At 44.8% G+C, this 25,651-nt stretch overlaps 1 protein-coding gene across 1 annotated transcript in view; it reads right to left on the bottom strand.

Annotated features, from left to right (window-relative positions):
• The window catches only part of LOC139281364 (leucine-rich repeat-containing G-protein coupled receptor 5A-like), a 250,652-nt gene that overhangs the window by 109,525 nt on the left and 115,476 nt on the right, over positions 1 to 25,651 (bottom strand). Inside the window, exons 3-4 of the mRNA XM_070901516.1 lie at positions 22,596 to 22,667; positions 4,283 to 4,354 (exon numbers count right to left, since the gene is read on the bottom strand). Of these exons, the coding sequence (XP_070757617.1) occupies positions 4,283 to 4,354; positions 22,596 to 22,667 (144 nt within the window). The remainder of the gene's footprint in view (positions 1 to 4,282; positions 4,355 to 22,595; positions 22,668 to 25,651) is intronic.

Consider the following 25,651-nt stretch of genomic DNA (forward strand, 5'->3'; position numbering starts at 1 on the left):
TTGGCAGAAAAAAATCAAAGAGCAAGTTACTATTTAAATGGAGAAAAATTGCACAGTGCTGCAGTGCAGCGGCACCTGGGGTACTTGTGCATGAAACACAAAAGGATAGTATGCAGGTACAGCAAATGATCAGGAAGGCCAATGGAATCTTGGCCTTTATTGCAAAGGGGATGGAGTATAAAAGCAAGGAAATCTTGTTACAGTCATACAAAGTATTCGTGAGGCCACACCTGGAATACTGCATGCAGTTTTGGTTTCCATATTTACATAAGAACATAAGAATTAAAACAGGAGTAGGCCATACGGCCCCTCGAGCCTGCTCTGCCATTCAATAAGATCATGGTTGATCTGATCATGGACTCAGGTCCACTTCCCTGCCTGCTCCCCATAACCCCTTATCCCTTTATCATTTAAGAAACTGTCTATTTCTGTCTTAAATTTATTCAATGTCCCAGCTTCCACAGCTCTCTGAGGCAACGAATTCCACAGATTTACAACCCTCTGAGAGAAGAAATTTCTCCTCATCTCAGTTTTAAATGGGCGGCCCCTTATTCCAAGATCATGCCCTCTAGTTCTAGTCTCCCCCATCAGTGGAAACATCCTCTCTGCATCCTCTCTTGTCAAGCCCCCTCATAATCTTATACGTTTCGATAAGATTACCTCTCATTCTTCTGAATTCCAATGACAAGAGGCCCAACCTACTCAAGCTTTCCTCATAAGTCAACCCCCTCATCTCCAGAATTAATCGAATGAACCTTCTCTGAACTGCCTCCAAAGCAAGTATATCCTTTCGTAAATATGGAAACCAAAACTGCACTCATTATTCCAGATGTGGCCTCACCAATACCCTGTATAGCTGTAGCAAGACTTCCCTGCTTTTATACTCCATCCCCTTTGCAATAAAGGCCAAGATTCCATTGGCCTTCCTGATCACTTGCTGTACCTGCAAACTATCCTTTTGTGTTTCATGCACAAGTACCCCCAGGTCCTGCTGTACTGCAGCACTTTGCAATTTTTCTCCATTTAAATAATAACTTGCTCTTTGATTTTTTCTGCCAAAGTGCATGACCTCACACTTTCCAACATTATACTCCATCTGCCAAATTTTTGCCCACTCACTTAGTCTGTCTATGTCCTTTTGCAAATGTTTTGTGTCCTTCTCACACATTGCCTTTCCTCCCATTCTTGCATCATCAGCAAACTTGGCTACATTACACTCAGTCCTTTCTTCCAAGTCGTTAATATAGATTGTAAATAGTTGGGGTCCCAGCACTGATCCCTGCCAAAGGAACGACAATATCCTATTCTGCCTTACGAAAGGATATACTTGCTTTGGATGCAGTTCAGAGAAGGTTCACTCGGTTGATTCCGGAGATGAGGGGGTTGACTTATGAGGAAAGGTTGAGTAGGTTGGGCCTCTACTCATTGGAATTCAGAAGAATAAGAGGTGATCTTTTCAAAATGTATAAGATTATGAGGGGGCTTGACAAGGTGGATGCAGAGAGGATGTTTCCACTGATAGGGGTGACCAGAACTAGGGGGCATAATCTTAGAATAAGGAGCCGCCCATTTAAAACTGAGATGAGGAGAAATTTCTTCTCTCAGAGGGTTGTAAATCTGTGGAATTCGCTGCCTCAGAGAGCTGTGGAAGTGGGACATTGAATAAATTTAAGACAGAGATAGACAGTTTCTTAACCGCTGATACAGGGGTTATGGGGAGCAGGCAGGGAAGTGGACCCGAGTCCATTATCGGATCAGCCATGATCATATTGAATGGCGGAGGGGCCGTTTGGCCTACTCCTGCTCCTATTTCTAATGTTCTATTATGAAGAAGAAAGACTTGTATTTTATATTTGTCTCATCATATCGCTCAGAAATGTTTTGAAATGTGCAATGACTAATGGGTCGTTAAGCAAATGCAGCTGCCATTTTACACACAGTAATAAATGATACCCACAACAAACAACTTCTATTTATATTGCGCTTTTAGCATATTTAAACATTATAAGCTGCTTCACAGGAGCGTAATGAGACAAAAATTGACATTGAGCCGAAGAAAGAGACATTAGGACAGGTGACCTAACGCCTGGTCAAAGATTTTAAGCAGCGTCTTAAAAGAGGAGCGATGAATGGCCAGTTAATCTGTTGTTTTGGTAGCATTGGTTGAGCAAGGAATGTTGTGAACGCCAGCTCTTTTTTGAATAGTGGGATCTTTATTATCCATCTGATTTAGTAAAACAGACAGACAGATTCGCTTAAACATCTCAGTTGAAGGATAGTGGCTCTCACTATGCAGTTGTGCACTGGGATATTAGCCTATGCTAGTCCTGGAATGGCAAGAATACGATCAAGTGAGCCAAGCTGACGTGCCTGGCAGTATATTTCCCTGTGCTTGCTTGTCATGATGCAACCACTGCTCAGGATGGCCAAGTGATCAAATCAGATATCCTATTTGACTAGGTCCATTATAGAAAAGAAAGACTTGCATTTATATAGCGCCTTTCACGACCACCAGATGTCACAAAGCGCTTTACAGCCAATGAAGCACTTTTAGGACTGTCGTCACTGTTGTAATGTGAGAAACGCGGCAGCCAAATCACGCACAGCAAGCTCCCACAAACAGCAATGTGATAATGACCAGTTAATTTGTTATGTTGATTGAGAGATAAATATTGGCCAGGACACCGGGGATAACGTCCCCGCCCATCTTCAAAATAGTGCCATGGGATCTTTTACCACTCACCTGAGAGAGCAGACTGGGCCTTGGTTTAAGATCTCATCTGAAAGACAGTGCAGCACTTCCTCAGCACTGCACTGGAGTGTCAGCCTAAATTGATGTGTTCAAGTCCCTGGAGTGGGACTTAAACCCACAACCTTCTGACTCAGAGGCGAGTGTGCTACTCACTGAGCCGCAGCTGACACTGATCGTGAATTTGAAAATTCATTCACAGGATGTGGACGTCGCCGACAAATCCAGCATTTATTGCCCATCCCTCGAGAAGGTGGCGGTAAGCCACCTTCTTGAATGGAACTGAGTGGCTTGTTAGGCCAGTTCAGAGGGCAGTTACGAGTCAACTTCATTGCTGTGGGTCTGGAGTTACATATAGGCCAGACTGAGTAAGGACGGCAGATTTCCTTTCCTGAAGGTCATTAGTGAACCAAATGGGTTTTTATGACAATCCGACAGTTTTGTGGTCACCATTACTAATAAGCAGCTTTTTATTCTGGATTTATTTTAATTGAATTTAAATTCCCCAGCTGCTGTGGTGGAATTTGAACTCGTGTCTCTGGATCTTTAGTTCAGGCCTCTGGATTACTAGTCCAGTAACATAACCACTATGCTGCCGTACCCGCTTTGTGCTGTTATAGTGAAAATAATAGAAATATTTCATAGTTGTGGAGGACTCTGGGTAAATTAAGCTGCCATTATTGGCGCCCGACTGAAACAGCCACGCTGGCATCTCACATTGGCTGGCCTTGCTTCCCTCTTCAAAAAATATCTCAACTTATAATTTGTGGGAAGGAATAGAATTGCTTCACAGCCACAGTGCACTGTGGTAAAGGATGCTGCCATTTCTGTAGTCTGAAGGCAATGAATAAGGTTTTCTTTTCAAAATTTAAATGGCGTGAGAGAAAATATTTCTGGACCTGTTACATATCCACTCCAGCCAGGTCTAGGTTAATTCCCTGTTGAAACATCACTCCTTCTATTGAAAAGAACTGAGGGATTGTGTAATCTAATGAGATTTACCAGTAGCAATGTTACTGAACACATGACTTTAATAGTGCTGACTATCACGAGGGGTGTATAACAGGCAGCTGAGCAACCACATTGCAATCTAGAGGTGCCTCCGAGTGAGGGACTTGGCCGCCCATCTGCTGAGATCCTGATCCCACTGAAATTTCCAAATGTCAACTGGAGGCCAAACATTCCCCACGGCGAGGGAGGGGAAAATATCGGAAGTGGACCACTTGTGGTTGGTTTCAGAGTGATGCTGGTGACGGCTTAGAAACTGGTCACCAGCTTTCTCAGGCAGTACTGTCACCTGGCATCTGGAACAAAGATAGAGTGCAGGAGAAAAGATTTTCAGAGTGGGGAGTTTCACGCTAAATTTAGAAAGGGAAAAGCAGCCATTTTGATTTTGGCGCAGAATGCAACTTGGATACTAAATAGGATTCTGTGGCAAAGTTGGAGCAGCACTGCAGACTAGTTTGCTGATCCATCACTTATTTTGATGAATATGCTTAACATTATTCAGTACTACAGAGAGTCTGTACTTACAGTGACTGGAGACTCTGCATGTTCTGTAATGCCTCTTCAGGAACCTCCCCCAGCCGGTTGTTCTGCAACATGCTATTTATTTGGAAAAAAGGGGGAAAAAAAGTTAACTGGTCAGAGCATCGAAATTTAAGTACCCCACAGTTGTGTGCTATTTCCTCAAGTTACATTTCATCATCAGTTTATTTTTTTTATTGCTGTTTAAATTACAGGTTTAGATTTTGATTCCAAAAAGCACAAAACCATAAAGATTAATTAATGGAAAATATTTCATTGGCAGATGCCACAAAAAAGACCATTAAGCGTTTTATGGGAATGAGAATTTTATGTTGCATTATGTGTATCTAACTTGTTTTTGTCTGCGAAGTGGTGACAGAGTGAATTCAGCAGCAAGTTAAAGCTTGCAGTCTTGTTTTAATGACGACGACAAACTTCACAGCAACTGTATCTGTTAATTTGTTCTCTTGTACATAAACTAAATCCAGCTCTTTGAGGCATTCCTGAGAAAGCTCTCACGCATTTACACCAGCTATTGATATTATCTTGCAAAATAGCATTTTGATTTCAATCACTAATGCCTGTGCTGGGCTGAGAAGTTAAACAAAGCACCAGCCCAGAAAGGTTTCTGGCGTGAGCCGGTGTTGAAATAAGTGAGAGCAGTGGCTGTTGCACTATTTATAAAACGAGCAGCTGTATTTGCCACGGGAGAAAATCTTAACTTTTAATTTGCAGTTGAATGTCAGAACTGAACTTCATGCAGAGTAGAGAAAATTAGGAATTTTGCAAGCAGGCATTTAAGTTGGGAGAGGGAATTGATGTTTAAATAAAATATCAAGATGAAGATTAGCAGGGGCTGGAAGTCATCAGACCAGTCATACTGTCAAAGTCACTTGTCCAAAGCTAAATGTAGTGGCCCTGGTCTTTGAACGAGTATAAATTAGTAAGTTCTACATAGGATATATAGCACAAAAACAGGCCATTTGGCTCCACTTGAGCCTCCTCCTGTTTTTCCTCATATAAATCTCTATAACCCTCTATTCCTTTCTCCCTCATATGCTTGTCTAGCCTCCCTTTAAATGCATCTCTACTATTTGCTTCAACCGCTCTTTGTGGTAGCGAGTTCCACATCCTCACCACTCTCTGGGTAAAGAAGTTTCTTCTGAATTGCTTATTAGATTTCTTGGTGACTATCTTATATTGATGGCCTCTGGTTAAGCTCTTCCCCACAAGTGGAAACATTCTCTCTGTATCCACTCTATCAAAATATTTCATAATTTTAAAGACCTCTATTAGGTCACCCCTCAGCCTTCTTTTTTCAAGAGAAAAGAGACCCAGCCTGTTCATCCTTTCCTGATACGTATACCCTCGCATTTCTGGTATCATCCTTGTAAATCTTCTCTGCACCCTCTCCAGTGCCTCTATATCCTTTTTATAATATGGCGACCAGAAATGAAAACAGTACTCCAAGTGTGGTCTAACAAGGTTCGATACAGGTTCGATACAAGTTCTAAAGGCATTTGATAGAAAAAGGTTAATATTCAATACTAATGTACATTTTACATTGTTTTCAAAAATGTTACTTGAGCTGACTACCAGCAGGAAGTAGCCTTCACTAAGGTATTACTGAGATGTGTGAAGTATCAACATTCTGATTAGTCATTTCAACTGTCTGTGTTCTAAAATCCGTTAAATAAATTATGGTGCGATTGCAGGCAGCCTTTCATTTTCCACCAACTGAAAGCAGCTATCTATTCTCTCAGTTCTTGTCAACTAGTAGAAGCTGATGCTATCTTCATAACCTCCTTCCCTGGACTACTCACTTAAACGATTAACAAAAGAATGGTTAAATGAATCACCCAATGTGGTACTGAAACATCAAAACCAGATAAGACCCAGATTTGATTCCTGGTTTATGCTGGTTAGCCGATAGTGATGGGAGGGGTACTACAATGCCTCAGCATTCCTGATCTTATTGGAGTACAATATAATAATTGGGAATCCAATGGGGTTGGAAGGGAAGGTGCATTAGAATTAGATCATCTAATACTGTCTAAATCATGTCTCCTGTCTTGTGACTGGAGAAGAAGACATCATCATTATTGTCATGTTTGTAACCTTCACGTAACTGTAACCTTTATGTAACAACACTGCACACTGTATACACCTGAGAAATGCACACCATGACCACAGGGGGTGAACTTGTGGGAGACACTCCTCACCTGGTCATCCAGGTATATAAAGGGAGGTCCCACGCAGGGTCATCACTTCTTGGTCCTGTGAATAAAGGTACAGGTCACAGAGTGACCTTGTCTCCAGTATGTGCCTCGTGTTGATTTGCTGTAGTATGTAAGGACACAACAATTGGCGACGCGAAACGGGAATCAACGAATCAAGAGAATGGCCACCGGTAGCACGGAGGAACGCTCCTGTGTTGGTGAGAACTGGGACGATTTCGTTGAGAGGCTCCAGCAGAGCTTTGTCATGAAGGACTGGCTGGGAGCGGCAGCGGCTGACAAGCGAAGGGCGCATCTACTGACCAGCTGTGGACCTAAGATGTACGCGCTGATGAAAGACCTGCTCGCACCCGAGAAGCCGGCGGACAAGACCTTCGAGGAGCTCAGCAAACTGATCGGTGAGCACCTCAAACCGGCGAGCAGTATACACATGGCCCGACACCGATTCTATACGCACTAACGTCGGGAAGGGCAGAGCATACCGGACTTCGTTGCGGACCTTCGGCGCTTGGCCAGCCTCTGTAAGTTCACAGATGCCTGCAGGGGGGAGATGTTACGGGATTTCTTCATTGAGGGCATTGGTCATGCCGGGATTTTTAGGAAGCTAATTGAGATCAAGGACTTGACCTTGGAAGCAGCAGTGTTGATGGCTCAAACCTTCATGGCGGGGGAGGAGGAAACCAAGATCATATACGCACGCAATTCTGCTCCCAACGTGGCGATGGAGCAGGGAGTTAACATGGTAAATGCGACTCAGAACCCCGGAGGTAGGCAAGGGCAATTCGACACCAGCCAGGCAGCAACAGACTCTAGGGTGGGCCCGCAACAGAGACAATGGCAGGTTGAACGGACATTTACACCATCACAAGGGACAATACGTCCCGGGATGGGACCATTGACACCCACAAACAGAGTGCTCAAGAGTAATCAAAGAGACAATCAGAGATGAATGCCTGGTAACAGCTCTTTTGTTCACAACAATCTCAGCTCATGTTGGAGGTGCGGGGGCAGACATGCTGCGAAGACCTGCCGGTTTCAACAATTCATCTGCAGAAATCGTAACTTGAGTGGACATTTAGCCAGGATGTGCAGGAAGCCCGCAGCGAGGCTGGTTTACGAAGTGGATGAACCACAAGAAGGGTCTGCAAGGCAGGGGTATGCCTGGGACACAGCAATAGATGTTGAAGTTCAGCGGGTCCAGGTGGCGAACATCCACAGCTCATACACAAAGACGCCACCTATGATGATGAGAGTACTGTTAAACGGAATCCCGGTACGCATGGAGCTGGACACAGGAGCCAGCCAGTCAATTATGAGTGTCCAACAATTCGAGAAATTGTGGCCACTCAGAGCTAGCAGACCCAAACTAGAACGCATTGACACGCAACTACGGACATACACCAAAGAGATCATCCCAGTGCTAGGCAGTGCAATGTTGGTGGTCACACATAATGGATCAGAGAACTGGCTGCCACTCTACATTGTCCCGGGAAATGGTCCCGCGCTTTTGGGGAGGAGCTGGCTAGCCGAGATGAACTGGAAATGGGGGGATGTGCACGCCATTTCATCTGGGGAGAGAAGTTCATGCTCACAGGTCCTACAAAGTTCGAGTCATTATTTTAACCTGGCGTCGGGACTTTCAAAGGCACCAAAATAAGGATACGCATCACCCCAGAAGCCACACCAGTGCACCACAAAGCCAGAGCTGTGCCGTATGTGATGCAGGAGAAAATTGAGAGTGAGTTGGACAGGTTGCTGAGAGAGGGCATAATTTCGCCCGTTGAATTCAGCGACTGGGCAAGCCCCATCGTCCCTGTTCTAAAAACGGATGTCTCGGTCAGGATCTGTGGCGACTACAAGGCCACCATCAACCGAGTGTCCCTTCAGGACCAATACCCGCTTTTGAGAGCGGAGGATCTTTTTGCCACGCTGGCAGGCGGCAAGCTGTTCACCAAGTTGGACCTCACTTCAGCCTACATGACCCAGGAACTGGCCGAAGAATCCAAGCTACTGACCACCATCACCACGCACAAGGGGCTGTTTGTCTACACCAGGTATCCGTTTGGCATTCGTTCAGTAGCCGCTATCTTTCAGAGGAACATGGAAAGCCTGCTCAAATCCATCCCTGGAACAATGGTATTTCAGGATGACATCCTTATCACGGGTCGAGACACTGAGGAACACCTCCACAACCTGGAGGAGATGCTACGCCGACTGGACCGGGTAGGTCTGCGACTAAAGAAGTCCAAGTGTGTGTTTTTGGCTCCAAAGGTCAAGTTTTTGGGCAGGAGGGTTGCCGCACACGGGATTCGGCCCACCGAATCCAAAACGGAGGCGATCCGTTGCGCGCCCAGGCCCGGCAACACATCAGAGTTGCGTTCATTTCTGGGACTATTGAACTATTTCGGGAACTTTCTGCCAAACCTAAGTACATTGCTGGAGCTGCTACACATGCTCCTGCGTAAGGGTTGTGATTGGTTTTGGGGGGACTGTCAGGAACGGGCTTTCAATCGGGCGCGGAACCTACTTTGTTCTAATAAGTTATTGACCCTGTACGACCCCTGTAAGAAATTGTTTTTGACATGCGATGCATCATCCTATGGGGTTGGGTGCGTGTTGCAGCAGAGTAATGATGAGGCCGAACTCCAACCTGTGGCTTATGCCTCCAGGTCGCTCTCCCAAGCAGAAAGGTGGTATGGGATGGTTGAAAAGAAAGCACTCACATGTGTCTACGGGGTGAAAAAGATACACCAGTACCTTTTTGGCAGAAGATTCAAGTTAGAAACGGACCACAAGCCGTTAACATCCCTGTTGTCCGACAGCAAAGCTGTCAATGCCAATGCGTCAGCTCGCATACAGCGATGGGCTCTCACGCTGGCTGCATACGGCACCGGCCGGGCACCGAAAATTGCGCTGACGCGCTCAGCAGGCTTCCACTGGCCACCACTGAGGGGGCAGCGGAGCAAAGCGCAGAGATGGTCATGACCGTTGATGCCTTTGACAGCGCAGGCTCCCCCATCACAGCCCGCCAGATCAAAATCTGGACAATAAGAGGCCCTGAAGAGGTCAGACCGTTTCACAGACGGATGGATGAGCTCTCCATCCAAGCCGACTGCCTACTATGGGGCAGCCGGGTAGTCATGCCCCAGAGGGGTAGGGAAGCATTCATCAGGGAACTCCACAGTGAGCACTCAGGCATTGTGCTTATGAAGGCCATTGCCCGGTCACATGTATGGTGGCTGGGAACTGATGCAGACCTGGAACACTGTGTTCGCAGGTTCACGACATGTGCCCAGCTGGGCAATGCCCCCAGGGAGGCCCCACTCAGCCCGTGGCCCTGGCCCACCAAGCCATGGTCACGTATTCACGTAGACTATGCGGGCCTGTTTATGGGAAAAATGTTCCTCGTTGTTGCTGATGCGTACTCAAAATGGATCGAGTGCATCATATTGAATTTGTGCACGACATCCACCACTGTGGAGAGTCTGCGTGCGGTCTTTGCGACCCACGGCTTGCCGGACATCCTAGTTAGCGACAACGGCCCGTGTTTCACTAGCTATGAATTCCGGGAGTTCATGTCGGGTAATGGCATCAAACATATCAGGACAGCGCCGTTCAAGCCGGCTTCCAATGGCCAGGTGGAACGTGCGGTCCAAATCATAAAGCAAGGCATGCTCCGGATTCAAGGACCCTCCCTTCAATACCGTCTATCGCGCCTCCTGCTGGCCTACAGGTCCCGACTGCACTCGCTCACAGGGGTCCCGCCAGCGGAACTACTCATGAAACGTACACTAAAAACTTGGCTGTCCCTCATTCATCCAGTCTTGTCAGACATTGTTGAGGGCAAGCGCCAGTCCCAAAATGAGTGCCACTCAAAGGGGAGATGGATAGAAATCGATGACCCTGTATTTGTTCTTAATCACGCTGTGGGGCCCAAATGGCTCGAGGGTACTGTAATTGATAAAGAGGGGAATAGGGTCATAGTGGTCAGACTCAACAATGGGCAGATATGCCGCAAGCATCTGGACCAAGTAAAAAAAAGGTTCAGCATGGACACTGAGGAACCCGAGGAAGATCATGAGATGTTGCCCACACCACCGCCAGTGAACGAGCAACAAGAACCGTCAGCAGCATGTACAGTCCCTGCGGTCAGCCCAGACGAGCCGGAATCACCACAGGTGACAAAGACGCATGCCAAGGCTCAACAACTAGAGCCCCAACTGCGGCGCTCCACGAGAGAGCGTTGACCGCCTGAAAGACTCAATCTTTGACCCAAAGACGTTGGGGGGAGGTGATGTCATGTTTGTAACCTTCACATAACTGTAACCTTTATGTAATAACACTGCACACTGTATACACCTGAGAAATGCACACCTTGACCACAGGGGGTGAACTTGTGGGAGACACTCCTCACCTGGTCATCCAGGTATATAAAGGGAGGTCCCACGCAGGGTCATCACTTCTTGGTCCTGTGAATAAAGGTACAGGTCACAGAGTGACCTTGTCTGCAGTATGTGTCTCGTGTTTATTTGCTGTAGTGTGTAAGGACACAACAATTATCATAGGCAGTCCCTCGAAATCGAGGAAAACTTGCTTCCACTCTAAAAGTGAGTTCTCAGGTGACAGTACAGTCCAATACGAGAATTACAGTCTCTGTCACAGGTGGGACAGACAGTCATTGAAGGAAAGAGTGGGGTGGGGAGTCTGGTTTGCCGCACGCTCCTTCCGCTACCTGTGCTTGGTTTCTGCATGCTCTCGACGCCAAGGTTGCAGGGGTGAACATATCTTAAATAAACAAGATTTATTTCAGAAACATCTTGTAATGAAGCTCATCCCTCCGGGCAGAATGATTAAACATATCTCTTCATACTATTGTTACTTTGCACGCCATCAGGATTTGAGCAGCTGAGTGAGAGCCGGGTTGAGTCTGTACTACTCACTCATCACTGTAACGTAGATCTGTGTGAACTTTGTGCATGCACACTTAAAAGCACTTGGGGCCATCGCTGGCCTCTGACTTGCCTACTGATTGAGAAGAGGGGACGGAACATTTAGCTCTTTTTAAAATGAGTATAAACAGCATGGTGATGCAAAATACTCCCCAGGTGTCAGCCCTGGCTTAGTGGTAGAATTTACTTCTAAGTCAGAAAGTTATGGGTTTCAATTCAGTGAAATTTCATTTCAATTCAGTGCTGAGGGAGTGCTGCACTGTCAGAGGTGCCGTCTTTCAGATGAAATGTTAAACCGAGGCTCGTCTACCCTTTCAGGTGTATCTAAAAAATTCAAAGAAGAGCAGGTGAGTTCTTCCAGTGACCTGGCCAATATTTGTCCTTCAACCAACATCATTAAAACAAATTATCCAGTCATTTGTCACATTGCTATTTCTGGGACCTTGCTGTGCTCAAAATGGCTGCCACATTTCCATACATTGCAACAGTGCCTACACTTCAATAGTCATTAATTGCCTGTGAAGTACTTTTGGACATCCTGAGGTTGCGAAAGGCTTTGTATAAATGCAAGTTCTTTCTCTTTCTTAGCTTTAAAATTGTTGTTAAAGAGTAGCGTATGCACCTGTTACTGACATGAGCTGAAAATGAGGTGAGATCCCTTATTGGAGGTGCTCACTTATCCCAATACAGGCCTCCGCTGACAACTTTAACATGCACTTGGCACCAGCAAGACCTTAGTGGATTTTCATTTCTACAGCAATCTTTAATACTTCAAGATGGGCAGGTTACTAAGACTTTTAAAATTATTGTCGTGCTTTTGTTGGCACTGTGGGAGGCTTTAAATGTCACTATAGATAATCTGGACTCACTGCTCGCCTTAGACAATCATAGCTAGATCTGAAAGTGCCAGCCATTACAGTCATTGTCAATCTTGACTGAAAATTGAATCCTAAGTAAGACATTTTCCAGCATAAGTTGTTCGGAGAGATATTTGTTCCATTACATTTTAGAATTAATCACTGAATGATTTAATTTTTTTGTACAGCAAATTCATTTGGTATTCTTGGGATAAGTTATCCTAAAAATATATTTTAATTCTGTTTTCTTGCCTGACCACAAATGATACTGTTTTTTTTAAAGCTTGGCTGTAAGCATTTAGTTTCATAAACATCTTTTAGTGGGCTAAGATGATTAGTCAGCTATTATAAAGGTCCTGCCAAAATTCCTCCTTCAACTCATTTGTGGATCTTTAGGTGGGCAAATATTTGCTGCATCAACTGAATAACAACAGTTACTGCAATTCAAAATAATGAATTGTACGTGACTCATTTTGGAATATATTTCAGAGGCGTAATCAGGCACTATATAAACACAGGTCTCTTTTATTTTCCTTTCTGTTTTCTCAACTAAGAGCTGTAATGAAAACTGACAAAGCTTAACCTGTGAATAGCTGCAATGGAAAGGCAACCCAATGATTAGATTAGCCAGTGTTGTGATGGTTTCAAGAGATCACACCAGTACTTTGATCAGGATTATTTCTCCCCAGGATTTCTCCAAGTTGCTCAAAGTCTGAACAGTTCTCAAAGTGCAGCTCAATCCCCGATGCCTCTATTGAACAATTCTCTTCGCACCTTACTCCATTTCCTTTGCAGAAACCAAATACATTCTCTGTCACGAACCATTTGCTTGACAAAGACCTTTTTCTTTATCTCTCTTGGGAGTATATGTACTAAACTTCTCTGTCCCTAGGCAATATGGATTACTTTTGATTCAGGCAAAACAAACAATTTCTTAATAGGCAGAGCGAAGATGATTAATGAACAAAGCTCACATTACAACATTTTCTCTCAGCTTCAAATAGCCTCTGGAAGAAAATGCACTGCATTGCATGCACTTTCACATTGAAATTTTGTGGCTAAGCACAAATTTACTGCTTTATTATAAAATTCCCTGTTGTACCCTGTAACAGTTCCGGACATATACAGTGTAATTAGAGATTTTAGACGACTGAAACGCTCCTAAGAAATAAAATCGGCAGTTTGGTATCGATATAGTGCTATGTCACTTAACAGACTCATTTTTAAACTTAAAACAATCTTTAATACATTTTCCCGAAGGTGATGGTCATTTCTATGTGATATTTTTACAAGGTCAATGTTCATATAAGCCATTTAAAAAAAAATCATTTATGGAATGTGGGTGTCACTAGCAAGGACAACATTTATTGCCCATCCCTAATTGTCCTTGCGAAGATGGTGGTGAGCCGCCTTCTTGAACCGCTGCAGTCTGTGAGGTGAAGGTATTGTTTAAATAAATTTTCTGGCAAGATGTTCTTTCTGGGTTTATTTCCATCCAAAAGGCAATACAATTTATCTATGAGAGCATGTATCTAACAAGTCAAGTTCACTCATTTCATTGGAACAAGTCACGTTGACTTAGTGTCACGGCTGTTAATAGCAGAAGGCAGAGTAATAACAACAATGTATCTTTTCTTAAGTACAGTAGACCTCCGATCTATCTTGATCTCTGCTACACATTCTGTTTTTTTTTAGATCAATCCATATAAAACACTTGCCCTGGCTCTGAAGGATTTTGATGGGGTTCTGCTGTAGTTGTACACCACTACTGATTGTCTCTCGCTGCTCCTGCTGTATCTGCCCACGCTCCAATCACCGACCTGGACCTTGATGACGTCACTCCTGCACCGGCTCGCGCTGCTCCCTGATGGAGGCATGTGATTGGGTCCCAGGAGAGACGTGATTTCGAGCCTGGGGTCCGAGGGGCAGCACGGGCCAGCCCACACTGCGATATGTGCGCGCACTAGGGCCGTGCAGCAGAGCAGGTCTCCAGTCGTCTTGGTTAATCCTTGCCACTGGACCAAGACTGTCAAGCCCGTGTGGTGGCTGGTGTACAACAACCACCACACGTTAAAACAATCCACGCACAGGCATCTTCCACCTTTCAATATGTAGTTCGGGGCCTGGAATATTAGGTCCTTCATTGAAGCACCTGTGAACTCATCCTTTTTTGGCGTGAAAGCATGTCATTCTCGTTTCGAGGGACTGCCTATTATGATGACCCTCACAGTGCTGCTAGGTAGGGAGTTCCAGGAATTTGACCCAGCGACGATGAAGGAATGGCGATATATTTCATTCAGAATGGTTTGTGACTTGGAGGGGAACTTGCAGGTGATGGTGCTCCCATGCGCCTGCTGCCCTTGTCCATCTAGGCGGTAGAGGTCATGGATTTGGAAGGTGCTGTCAATCAAGCGAGCTTCTTTGTCCTGGATAGTGTCGAGCTTCTTGAGTATTGTTGGAGCTACACTCATCCAGGCAAGTGGTGAGTATTCCATCACACTCCTGAGGTGCCTTGTGGATGGTGGAAAGGCTTTGGGGAGTCAGGAGGTGAGAAACTCGATGCAGAATACCCAGCATCTGGAACTGAACTCTGTGCAATCATCAGCAAACATCCCCACTTCTGACCTTATGAAGGAGGGAAGGTCATTGATGAAGCAGCTGAAGATGGTTGGGCCTAGGACACTGCCCTGAGGGACTCCTGCAGCGATATCCTGGGCTTGAGATGATTGGCCTCCAACAACCACAACCATCTTCCTTTGTCTAGGTATGAGTTTTCCCCTTAATTCCCATTGACTTCAATTTTACTAGGGCTCCTTAATGCCACCCTCAGTCAAATACTACTTGATGTCAAGTGCAGTCACTCTCACTTCACCTCTAGAATTCAGCTCTTTTGTCCATTTGGACAAAGGCTGTAGTGAGGTCTGGAGCCGAGTGGTCCTGGTGGGATCTAAACTGAGCATTGATGAGCAGGTCTCCTTAGCCTCCTGTATTGATCCAGTGAAGCTCAATGTAAGCTCGAGGAACAGCAGCTCACCTTTCGATCAGGCACTTTACAGCTTTCCCGACTCAATACTGAGTTCAACAATTTCAGATCACAACCTCTGCCCCCATTTTATCAGGCGGCAGCTATTGATGATTCTGCTATTCCCGTTTCTCTCGCAGGTCGGGGGGGTCACGATGTTCCAGGGCCCGCCGCTCCAGCTCTTGTACTTCTCAACCTGTGGAGTTGTTCTCTCACACGGAGCAGGGAAACTATCTCTCTCCAGTGCGAGTACGTTGGTGTTTCAGAAGGTTGGATGAATCAGTGAATCTACCCACACAAAGCACAGGTGAATGGCTTCTCCCCAGAGAGAACTCTCTGGTGTCTCAGCAGATCCATTTTGCTTTTAAATCTCTTCAGACAGAACATTTAAAAGGTGTGAACAATCAGTGTGAACTCGCTGGTGATTCAGCAGGGTGGATTATTGAATGAATCCCTTCCCACACTCTGAGCAGGTGAATGGCCTCTCCCCAGCTCCGCAGGTCGGGAAGTATGAGAACTGGAGCATACCACTGCACCATCCAGCGCGAGCTGCTCCACGTGTGCGACGGCTTCGAGGTCGGCGACTGGGTGACGTCATCAGGACCCAGGTCGCTGTTTGAAGCGCGGGCAGGAGCATCGGCGGGGCCCTGGTAAAGCAGAGGAGCGGGAAGGGATCATGGCTGAGATTCGGTGGGTGATTGTGGCGGAGGTTTGGCGAATGTTTGGTGCGGAGGTGCGTTGGGAGATCGTGGCGAAGGTGCAGCGAGTGTTTTGTGGCGGATGAGTGGCGAGAGATCGTGGCAGAGGTGCGGCAAATGAGGGGACGGGCCTCCGCAGAGCCGAGGGTCCAGAGGCAGCATGGGCCCAGCCCATACTGCGATATGTGTGCGCTCTAGGTCCGTGCAGCAGAGCTGGTCTGCAGTCGTCCTGGTTAACCCTTGCCACTGGATAAAGGCTTAGCTTTGTCAAGCCCGTGTGGTGGCTGATGTGCAACGGTCACCACACATTAAAAAAATCCACGCACAGGCATCTTCCACCCCCTCAAATGGAGTTCAATACTGGAACATTGGGTCCTTCATTGAAAACATAGAAACATAGAAAATAGGTGCAGGAGTAAGCCATTCGGCCCTTCGAGCCTGCACCACCATTCAATATGATCATGGCTGATCATGCAACTTCAGTACCCCATTCCTGCTTTCTCCCCATGCCCCTTGATCCTTTTAGTTGTCTGTGAACTCATGTGGAAGCAAGTCATCCTTGTTCGAGGGGCCGCCTATTATGATGATATTCCAATTTCCACCTCTTCTAGACCCAGCTTTTGTTTTTTTATTTGTTCCATTACCACCCCCTTTTGCCTCACACCATCATCCCTTTTATCATTCAGTCTCTCCTGCCTTCCACCCTATCACAGCCCTTCTCTTTTGTTCTTTCCTCCCATCTCCCTTGTCCCTTCCTCTGTACTTGCTTAAAACCTGTTACATAGAATCATAGAAAATTACAGCACCAAAGGAGGCCATTTCAGCCCATCGTGTTTGTGCCGGCCAACAAGAGGCTATCCAGCCGAATCCTACTTTCCAGCTCTAGGTCCATAGCCCTGCAGGTTACAACCAAGTTCACATCCAAGTACTTTTAAAAATGTGGTGAGGGTTTCTGCCTCGATCACCCTTTCAGGTAGTGAGTTCCAGACCCCCACCACCCTCTGGGTGAAGACATTTCCCTTCAAGTCCCCTCTAAACCTTCTACTAATTACTTTCAATTTATGCCCCTTGGTTGTTGGCCCCTCTGCTAAGGGAAATAGGCCCTTTCTATCCATTATATCTAGGCCCCTCATAATTTTATACATGTGTTCCAATGAAAACAAATCCAGCCTATCTAATCTGTCCTCATAGCTGAGATTCTCCACTCCCAGCAACATCGTCGTAAATCTCCTCTGTACCCTCTCCAGTGCAATCACGTCCTTCCTGCAATGCGGTGACTAGAATTGCACGCAGTACTCCAGTTGTGGCTTAATCAGTGTTTTATACAGTTCAAGCATAACCCCCCTGCTCTTGTATTCTATGCCTTGGTCAATAAAAGCAAGCATTCCATATGCCTTTTTAGCTACCTTATCTACCTGGCCTGCTACCTTCAGGGATCTGTGGACACGCACTCCAAGGTCTCTTTGTTCCTCTACACTTCTCAGTCTCCTACCATTTAATGTGTATTCCCTTTCCTTGTTAGCCCTTCCCAAATGCATTACCTCACACTTCTCCAGATTGAATTCCATTTGCCACTGTTCTGTCCACCTGACCAGTTGATTGATATCTTCCTGCTGTCTACAGCTTTCTTCTTCATTATCAACCACACGGCCAATTTTAGTACCATCTGCAAACTTCTTAATCATGCCCCCTATATTCAAGTCTCGATCATTGATGTATACAACTTTGCTGATGATTGAGAGGAGGCGGATGGGATGGTAATTCGGCCAGATTGGATTTGTCCTGCTTTTTGTGGACAGGACATACCTGGGCAATGTTAGATTGTCATTTATAATGCTAGCTAACCATAACAATGAACAAATTGTAGAAGAGTATGCATCTTAATTCAATCACATGACAGAACATAATATTAACTCTGAAAATATCAGTCAATAAAAATCAACATTGCTTATCCTGTATTTATCTCTGCAGTACTGTGTTTGATCTTTGGGCCCAGATCGACCAAGATGGCCTAATTTTAGTCCTGTACTGCATATTCCTATGCAGTAGTTACTAAGAACATAAGAATATAAGAAATAGGAACAGTAGTAGGCCATACGGCCTCTCGAGCCGTTCAATAAGATCATGGCTGATCTGATCATGGACTCAGCTCCACTTCCCCACCCGCTCCCCATAACCCCTTATCCCCTTATCGTTTAAGAAACTGTCTATTTCTGCCTTAAATTTATTCAATGTTCGAGCTTCCACAGCTCTCTGAGGCAGCGAATTCCACAGATTTACAACCCTCTGAGAGAAGAAATTTCTCCTCATCTCTGTTTTAAATGGGCGGCCCCTTATTCTAAGATCGTGCCCTCAAGTTCTAGTCTCCCCCATCAGTGGAAACATCCTCTCTGTATCCACCTTGTCAAGCCCCCTCATAATCTTATACATTTCGATAAAATCACCTCTCATTCTTCTGAATTCCAATGAGTAGAGGCGCCCAACCTACTCAACCTTTCCTCATAAGTCAACCCCTTCATCCCTGGAATCAACCGAGTGAACCTTCTCTGAACTGCCTCCAAAGCAAATATATCCTTTCGTAAATATGGAAACCAAAACTGCACGCAGTATTCCAGGTGTGGCCTCACCAATACATTATATAGCTGTAGCAAGACTTCCTTGCTTTTATACTCCATCTCCTTTGCAATAAAAGCCAAGATTCCATTGGCCTTCCTGATCACTTGCTGTACCTGCATACTATCCTTTTGTATTTCATGCACAAGTACCCCCAGATTCCGCTGTGCTGCAGCACTTTGCAATCTTTCTCCATTTAAATAATAACTTGCTCTTTGATTTTTTTTCTGCGAAAGTGCATGACCTCACACTTTCCAACATTATACTCCATCTGCCAAATTTTTGCCCACTCACTTAGCCTGTCTATGTCCTTTTGCAGATTTTTTGTGTCCTCCTCACACATTGCTTTTCCTCCCATCTTTGTATCATCAGCAAACTTGGCTACGTTACACTCGGTCCCTTCTTCCAAGTCGTTAATGTGGATTGTAAATAGTTGGGGTCCCAGCACTGATCCCTGCAGCACCGCACTAGTTACTGGTTGCCAACCAGACATTTAAAAATCACGTGCTTGAACCACAACAATTGTACATCTGTGTGGCATAAGAATAAAAAGGGAAGGTGGCTCAACAGGGCTAACAAGGGAAATTAGGGAAAGTGTTAAATCCAAGGAAGAGGCATATAAATTGGCCAGAAAAAGCAATAAGCTTGAGGACTTGGAGAAATTGAGAATTCAGCAGAGGAGGACTAAGGATTTAATTAGGAGGGGGAAAATGGAATATGAGAGTAAGCTTGCAGGGAACATAAAAAGTGACTGCAAAAGCTTCTATAGATATGTGAAGAGAAAAAGATTAGTGAAGACTAATGTAGGTGCCTTGCAGTCAGAATCAGGTGAATTCATAATGGGGAACAAGGAAATGGCAGACAAATTGAACAAATACTTTGGTTCTGTCTTCATTAAGGAAGACATGAATAACCTCCAGAAAATACTAGGGGACCAAGGGTCTAGCAAGAAGAGGGAACTGAGGGAAATCCTTATTAGTCAGGAAATGGTGTTAGGGAAATTGAAGGGACTGAAGGCCGATAAATCCCCAGGGCCTGATAGTCTGCATCCCAGTGTACTTAATGAAGTGGCCCTTGAAATAGTAGATGCATTGGTGGTCATTTTCCAACATTCCATGAACTCTGGATCAGTTCCTATGGATTGGAGGGTAACTAAGGTAACCCCACTTTTTAAAAAAGGAGGGAGAGAGAAAACAGGGAATTATAGACCGGTTAGCCTGACGTCGGTGGTGGGGAAAATGCTGGAATCAATTATTAAAGATGTAATAGCAGCACATCTGGAAAGCAGTGACAGGATCGGTCCAAGTCAGCATGGATTTATGAAAGGGAAATCATGGTTGACAAATCTTCTAGAATTTTTTGAGGATGTAACGAGTAGAGTGGATAAGGGAGAACCAGTGGATGTGGTGTATTTGGACTTTCAAAAGGCTTTTGACAAGATCCCACACAAGAGATTAGTGTGCAAAATTAAAGCACATGGTATTGGGGTAATGTATTGACGTGGATAGAGAACTGGTTGGCAGACAGGAAGCAAAGAGTGGGAATAAATGGGTCCTTTTCAGAATGGCAGGCAGTGACTAGTGGGGTGCCGCAGGGCTCAGTGCTGGGACCCCAGCTATTTACAATATACATTAATGATTTAGACAAAGGAATTGAAGATAATATCTCCAAGTTTGCAGATGACACTAAGCTGGGTGGCAGTGCGAGCTGCGAGGAGGATGCTAAGAGGCTGCAGGGGGACTTGGACAGGTTAAATGAATGGGCAAATGCATGGCAGATGCAGTATAATGTGGATAAATGTGAGGTTATCCACTTTGGTGGCAAAAACAGGAAGGCAGATTATTATCTGAATGGTGACAGATTAGTAAAAGGGGAGGTGCAAAGGGATCCTGGGTGCCATGTTACATCAGTCATTGAAGGTAGGCATGCAGGTACAGCAGGCAGTAAAGAAAGCAAATGGCATGCTGGCCTTCATAGTGAGGGGATTTGAGTATAGGAACAGGGAGGTCTCACCAAGGCCCTGCAGTTGTACAGGGCCTTGTTGAGACCACACCTTGAGTATTGTGTTCAGTTTTGGTCTCCTAATCTGAGGAAGGATGTGCTTGCTATTGAGGGAGTGCAGTGAAGGTTCACCAGACTGATTCCCGGATGGCAGCTCTGACATATGAGAAAAGACTGGATCAGCTAGGCTTATACTCACTGGACTTTAGAAGAATGAGAGGGAATTTCATAGAAACTTATAAAAATCTGACGGACTAGACAGGTTAGATGCAGGTAGAATGTTCCCAATATTGGGGAAGTCCAGAACCAGGGGTCACAAACTAAAGATAAGGAGTAAGCCATATAGGACCAAGATGAGGAGAAACTTTTTCACCCAGAGAGTTGTGCACCTGTGGAATTCTTTGCCACAGAAAGTTGTTGAGTCCAGTTCATTGGACATATTCAAAAGGGAGTTAGATGTGGTCCTTACGGCTAAAGGGATCAGAGGGTATGGAGAGAAGGCAGGGGTGGGGTACTGAGGTTGCATGATCAGCCCTGATCATATTGAAAGGCGGTGCAGGCTCGAAGAGCCGAATGGCCTGCTCCTGCACCTATTTTCTATGTTTCTATGAACCATTTATCCTGACTCTCTGTTTTCTGTTAGTTAGCCAATCCTCTATCCATGCTAATATATTACACCCAACCCCGTGAACTTTTATCTTGTGCAGTAACCTTTTATGTGGCACCTTGTCAAATGCCTTCTGGAAGTCCAAATACACCACATCCACTGGTTCCCCTTTATCCACTCTGTTCGCTACATCCTCAAAGAATTCCAGCAAATTTGTCAAACATGACCTTCATAAATCCATGCTGACTCTGCCTGACCGAATTTTGCTTTTCCAAATGTTCTCTACTGCTTCTTTAATAATGGACTCCAACATTTTCCCCACCACAGATGTTAGGCTAACTGGTCTATAGTTCCTGCTTTTTGTCTGCCTCCTTTTTGAAATAGGGTTGTTACATTTGTAGTTTTCCAATCTGCTGGGACCTCCCCAGAATCCAGGGAATTTTGGTAAATTACAACCAATGCATCCACAATCCCTGCCGGTACTTCTCTTAAGACCCTAGGATGCAAGCCATCAGGTCCAGGGGATTTATCTGCCTTTAGCCCCATTATCTTATTGAGTACCACCTCCTTAGTGATTGTGATTGTGTTAAGTTCCTCCCCCACCCCCGCCCCCTATAGCCCCTTGACTATCCACTGTTGGGATATTGTTAGAGTCCTGTACCGTAAAGACTGATACAAAATATTTGTTCAGAGTTTCTGCTATCTCCATGTTCCCCATCACTAATTCCCCGGTCTTGTCCTCTAAGGGACCAACATTTACTTTAGCCACTATTTTCCGTTTTATATACCTATAGAAACTCTTGCTGTCTGTTTTTATATTTTGGGCTAGTTTACTTTCATAGTCTATCTTCCCTTTCATAATCATTTTTTTAGTCATTCTTTGCCAGCTTTTAAAAGCTTCCCAGTCTTCTGTCGTCCCACTAGTTTTGGCCACTTTGTATGCCCTTGTTTTTAATTGGATACCGTCCTTTATTTCTTTAGTTAGACACAGATGGCTATCTTTTCTCTTACACTCTTTCCTCCTTACTGGAATATATTTTCCTTAAATGTTCTGTGATGGTCAGAGATGTAAATACTTTTTGGGATGTAAATGTTTTTGACGAACTATACATTGGTAATGGAACACATAATCTTGCAGCTAAAACCTTTTATGTACAGCAGTTTAAACTGAGTTGGTAGGGAACAGTTTCCCAATGACCAAGTTTAATTTAAACAATGTGAACGCTTTAGGAATCCGAACACAATGTTCTTCTGCAGGGTGTTTTTGTTTAATGCTTCAAAAATTCTCGTTACCCAAACTACAAAAGTTTTCAAATAAAGGAAGAGTTTACTTACAGGACTTTAAGATTGTAAAGACCGGCAAATGCTCTCATGGGGATGTGTGTCAAGTCATTTCCTGCAAGACGCCTGCAGGGTGAAAGAATAATCAAACACATTTTCTTCATGTGGGATTCATTTAGAAGCTAAGAAACGCAACACAAATATACAAAAATAAGAATTTCCATAAAAAAGCCAGACTGAGTGCAGGGAACATTTACAGGGAAAATATCACTTTTTATTAAATGTTGTTACATTAAATGCTTTGAGCAAATGAAACAAAAAGCATGGCATTATGCACTCGCAAAACTGCATTATGTGCTTTTATTAGCTACCAAAGGAAAGTAAATTCATCGAGTTTACAATCTTACGTTATAAAATGCAATGAAAGAAATCATGCGGTGAAGTCAGTGATGGTTAAAATAAACAACATAATGATCAGTTGGTTCATGTACTTCCACCATTCATTCGTATATGTTGAAGCCATCAACTGCTATAAAGTTTGATGGTTTTACTGCCATGGATATAGAGGAACTGTTGTCTATCGACATGGCATGAAGCAATAGGTTTTTACATCAATTTCTTCTTTGGGAGAGTGCAAGTCACAGTCTATATTAATAAAAGCACTATTGTTGTTGGAGACCATTATGCTGTTGGCCTATAACGTTTAGGAAAATTGCTTCCTTCTTTTGACTGAAGAGACTCCCAAGTACGTCGTTTAGTCAACTTGTTAGGCTAGTTTCTTTCCTGTACTGAGTCAATTCCATAACACAACTTAAAACAGTGACCGAAATGTCGATTCTGGCCGTGGACCATCTACACTGGTTTGGGTAAGGTCTATGTAAGCCACTGTTGTGACGGCTTGGTATATGCCAGTGGCAGCAGCAACGTACAGGTTATGCTGACACAGGGTACCTAAAATGGGCTCCAAAGCGGGCGGGAATCCCGGGTGAATGGGTTTCCCGCAGGCCCTGTCGACTTTAACGGCAAGGCCGGATTTGCATCTGAAGCCCGTTTCCCATCGGGCGGGTAGGCCTGTGTCACTAGACCACACAGTGGAGGGAGGGAGGGAGGGATCGGGTGGGGACTGGGGCATGTCTCCAGAGGATAGGAGTGATTGGGACTGGCCTCAGGGTGATCGAGGTGGGGGAAGCAAGATCGGGTCCTCAGGATGATTAGGGGGGGGGATGGGGGGGGAGGAAGATCGGGGCCGGCCACTGGAGGATCCGGGCCAGCCTCAAGCTCATCAGTGGGGGGAGCTGGTCTGGGAAGGCAATCAGAGGCCTCGAGAGGAGATCTCTGATCGCGGTAGGGACCCTGGATACAGGAGATAGGTGTAAAGCCACTTATCTCCTGGATCCATGCCCCACCTTGCTATAACTGCAGGGTTTTACAAAATGTGTATAACCCGATCAGCTACAGTTAAAACCAATTGTGGTTAAAGAGGGTTCCAGCCTCATTAAAATATTTAAATTGATGTCCCGCCTCCCGGCAGCATGTTGGCTGCCCGCCCCTTGTTCCGCCTCCGTTAAAACCGGAAGTAGGCAGGTTCAGGTGGGGATTCCGATTTTTAACAATGTAACTACCCCCACGCTCGAAACCCACCCGTGTTTTTAGGTTAAAATTCCCGCCGCAGAGTCTAAACCAGGAAGTATAAATCATGTACGAAAAGCAAATTAACAAGAGTGAAGGAAAGATGGGTTTAAGAGAGCGGTAAAAGAGACAGAATGAAAAAGTTAAAAAAAAAAATGTTAATTAAAAAAAAACTCCAACACTATTTAAATTCTCCACACTTTTAAAATGAAATTTTCAGTGGCAGAGAGGTTGTTTGGCAGTAATTCTAACTTAACACACCATTAGAAATGCACTTACACCTTAATGTGCCTGCCTTAACTTTTCCTGCTATGTTCAGTGGGTAAGTATAGCAACTTCACACCCTTACACTGATTTCAATGCCGCGTCTCTTGGCAAGGTACCAGTATAGCGCAGCTTGTGAAGGGACAGGGTAAGCCGGACTGCAACTTCCGGATTTCCGCATTTAACTGCGTCCGTGTGTACTCCGGAAGTTGCTGTCCGATTTAACCCATAATAACGGTGATGCTGTCAGACCTCACTGTTATTCTTGAGACAACATCCAGGCCATTGTGTTTCTACCTCATTCCTATCTTTAGTGGTGTCTGGAAATTTGCTTTGGAGACTTTGGTCAGCTGGAAGAATTTACCCACTGCACTGCATATAGGAATAAACCAGAGACCCAATTTATCATGTCTAATCCTAAATGTGAGAGCCAGTGCATGCTGAGGATTAGGCACTTAATATTTTTCTTCTCTCCCGTGTTTATGAATGTTAATTTTTTTCAGTCTCTGCCTTAGATCACCGGTTCTGTTATAAATTCCAGTAGCTAGGCCGGAGGGGCTATATGTGCTTTTATTTCAAGGCTGCATTCCTGTGGCTTGGGGTCCATTTCTCAAACATTAGTTGGGAGACAGACGTGCTGATGTGTTTGCTGGTGGCTTGACTTTATTTAGCTGTTTGTGAATTGACTGGTTGTGAATGTCAATGGTCCAGACTTCCTGTGTACTATGATTTGAAAAAAAAATGATTTGGGAGTCATGTTAATCAGTGTTTTTTCCCTGTAGATCTTGCGTTGTTTTATTATTCGTTGTTCCCAGATCCTTAGAATGCAGTTACGCTAGAGCTACCAATTTCAGGCGGGTAGCTAAAATATCCATTCGTACCTTCTTTACGCTGCCTGGCTGTGATGTGGACTGCCAGATCCAGGACAAAGCTCTGCACATGCACAGAGCACCATTATATTTTATATATCTATTGAGAGTGTAGGCAAGAGTAGCCACATTCAGTGCATTTAAATAAGTTCTGGGGACATTTATAAAAGATTCAGTCGTTCTTCAGAGTTTCGGAAGATTTTGTTAACCTGACTTGACATTTCACTAGAGCTGTACTCTGAGCAGTGTTAAATCCAAGAGGCATGAGGTGGCATCTACTCGAGGGTCTCGCCCTGCTCCCAATTGGAGTTAGGGCGGACATTCACATTATCTCACTCACTTATCTAC

The sequence above is a fragment of the Pristiophorus japonicus genome, chromosome 15 (assembly GCF_044704955.1).
Source record: "Pristiophorus japonicus isolate sPriJap1 chromosome 15, sPriJap1.hap1, whole genome shotgun sequence".
NCBI classification, from domain to species: domain Eukaryota; kingdom Metazoa; phylum Chordata; class Chondrichthyes; family Pristiophoridae; genus Pristiophorus; species Pristiophorus japonicus.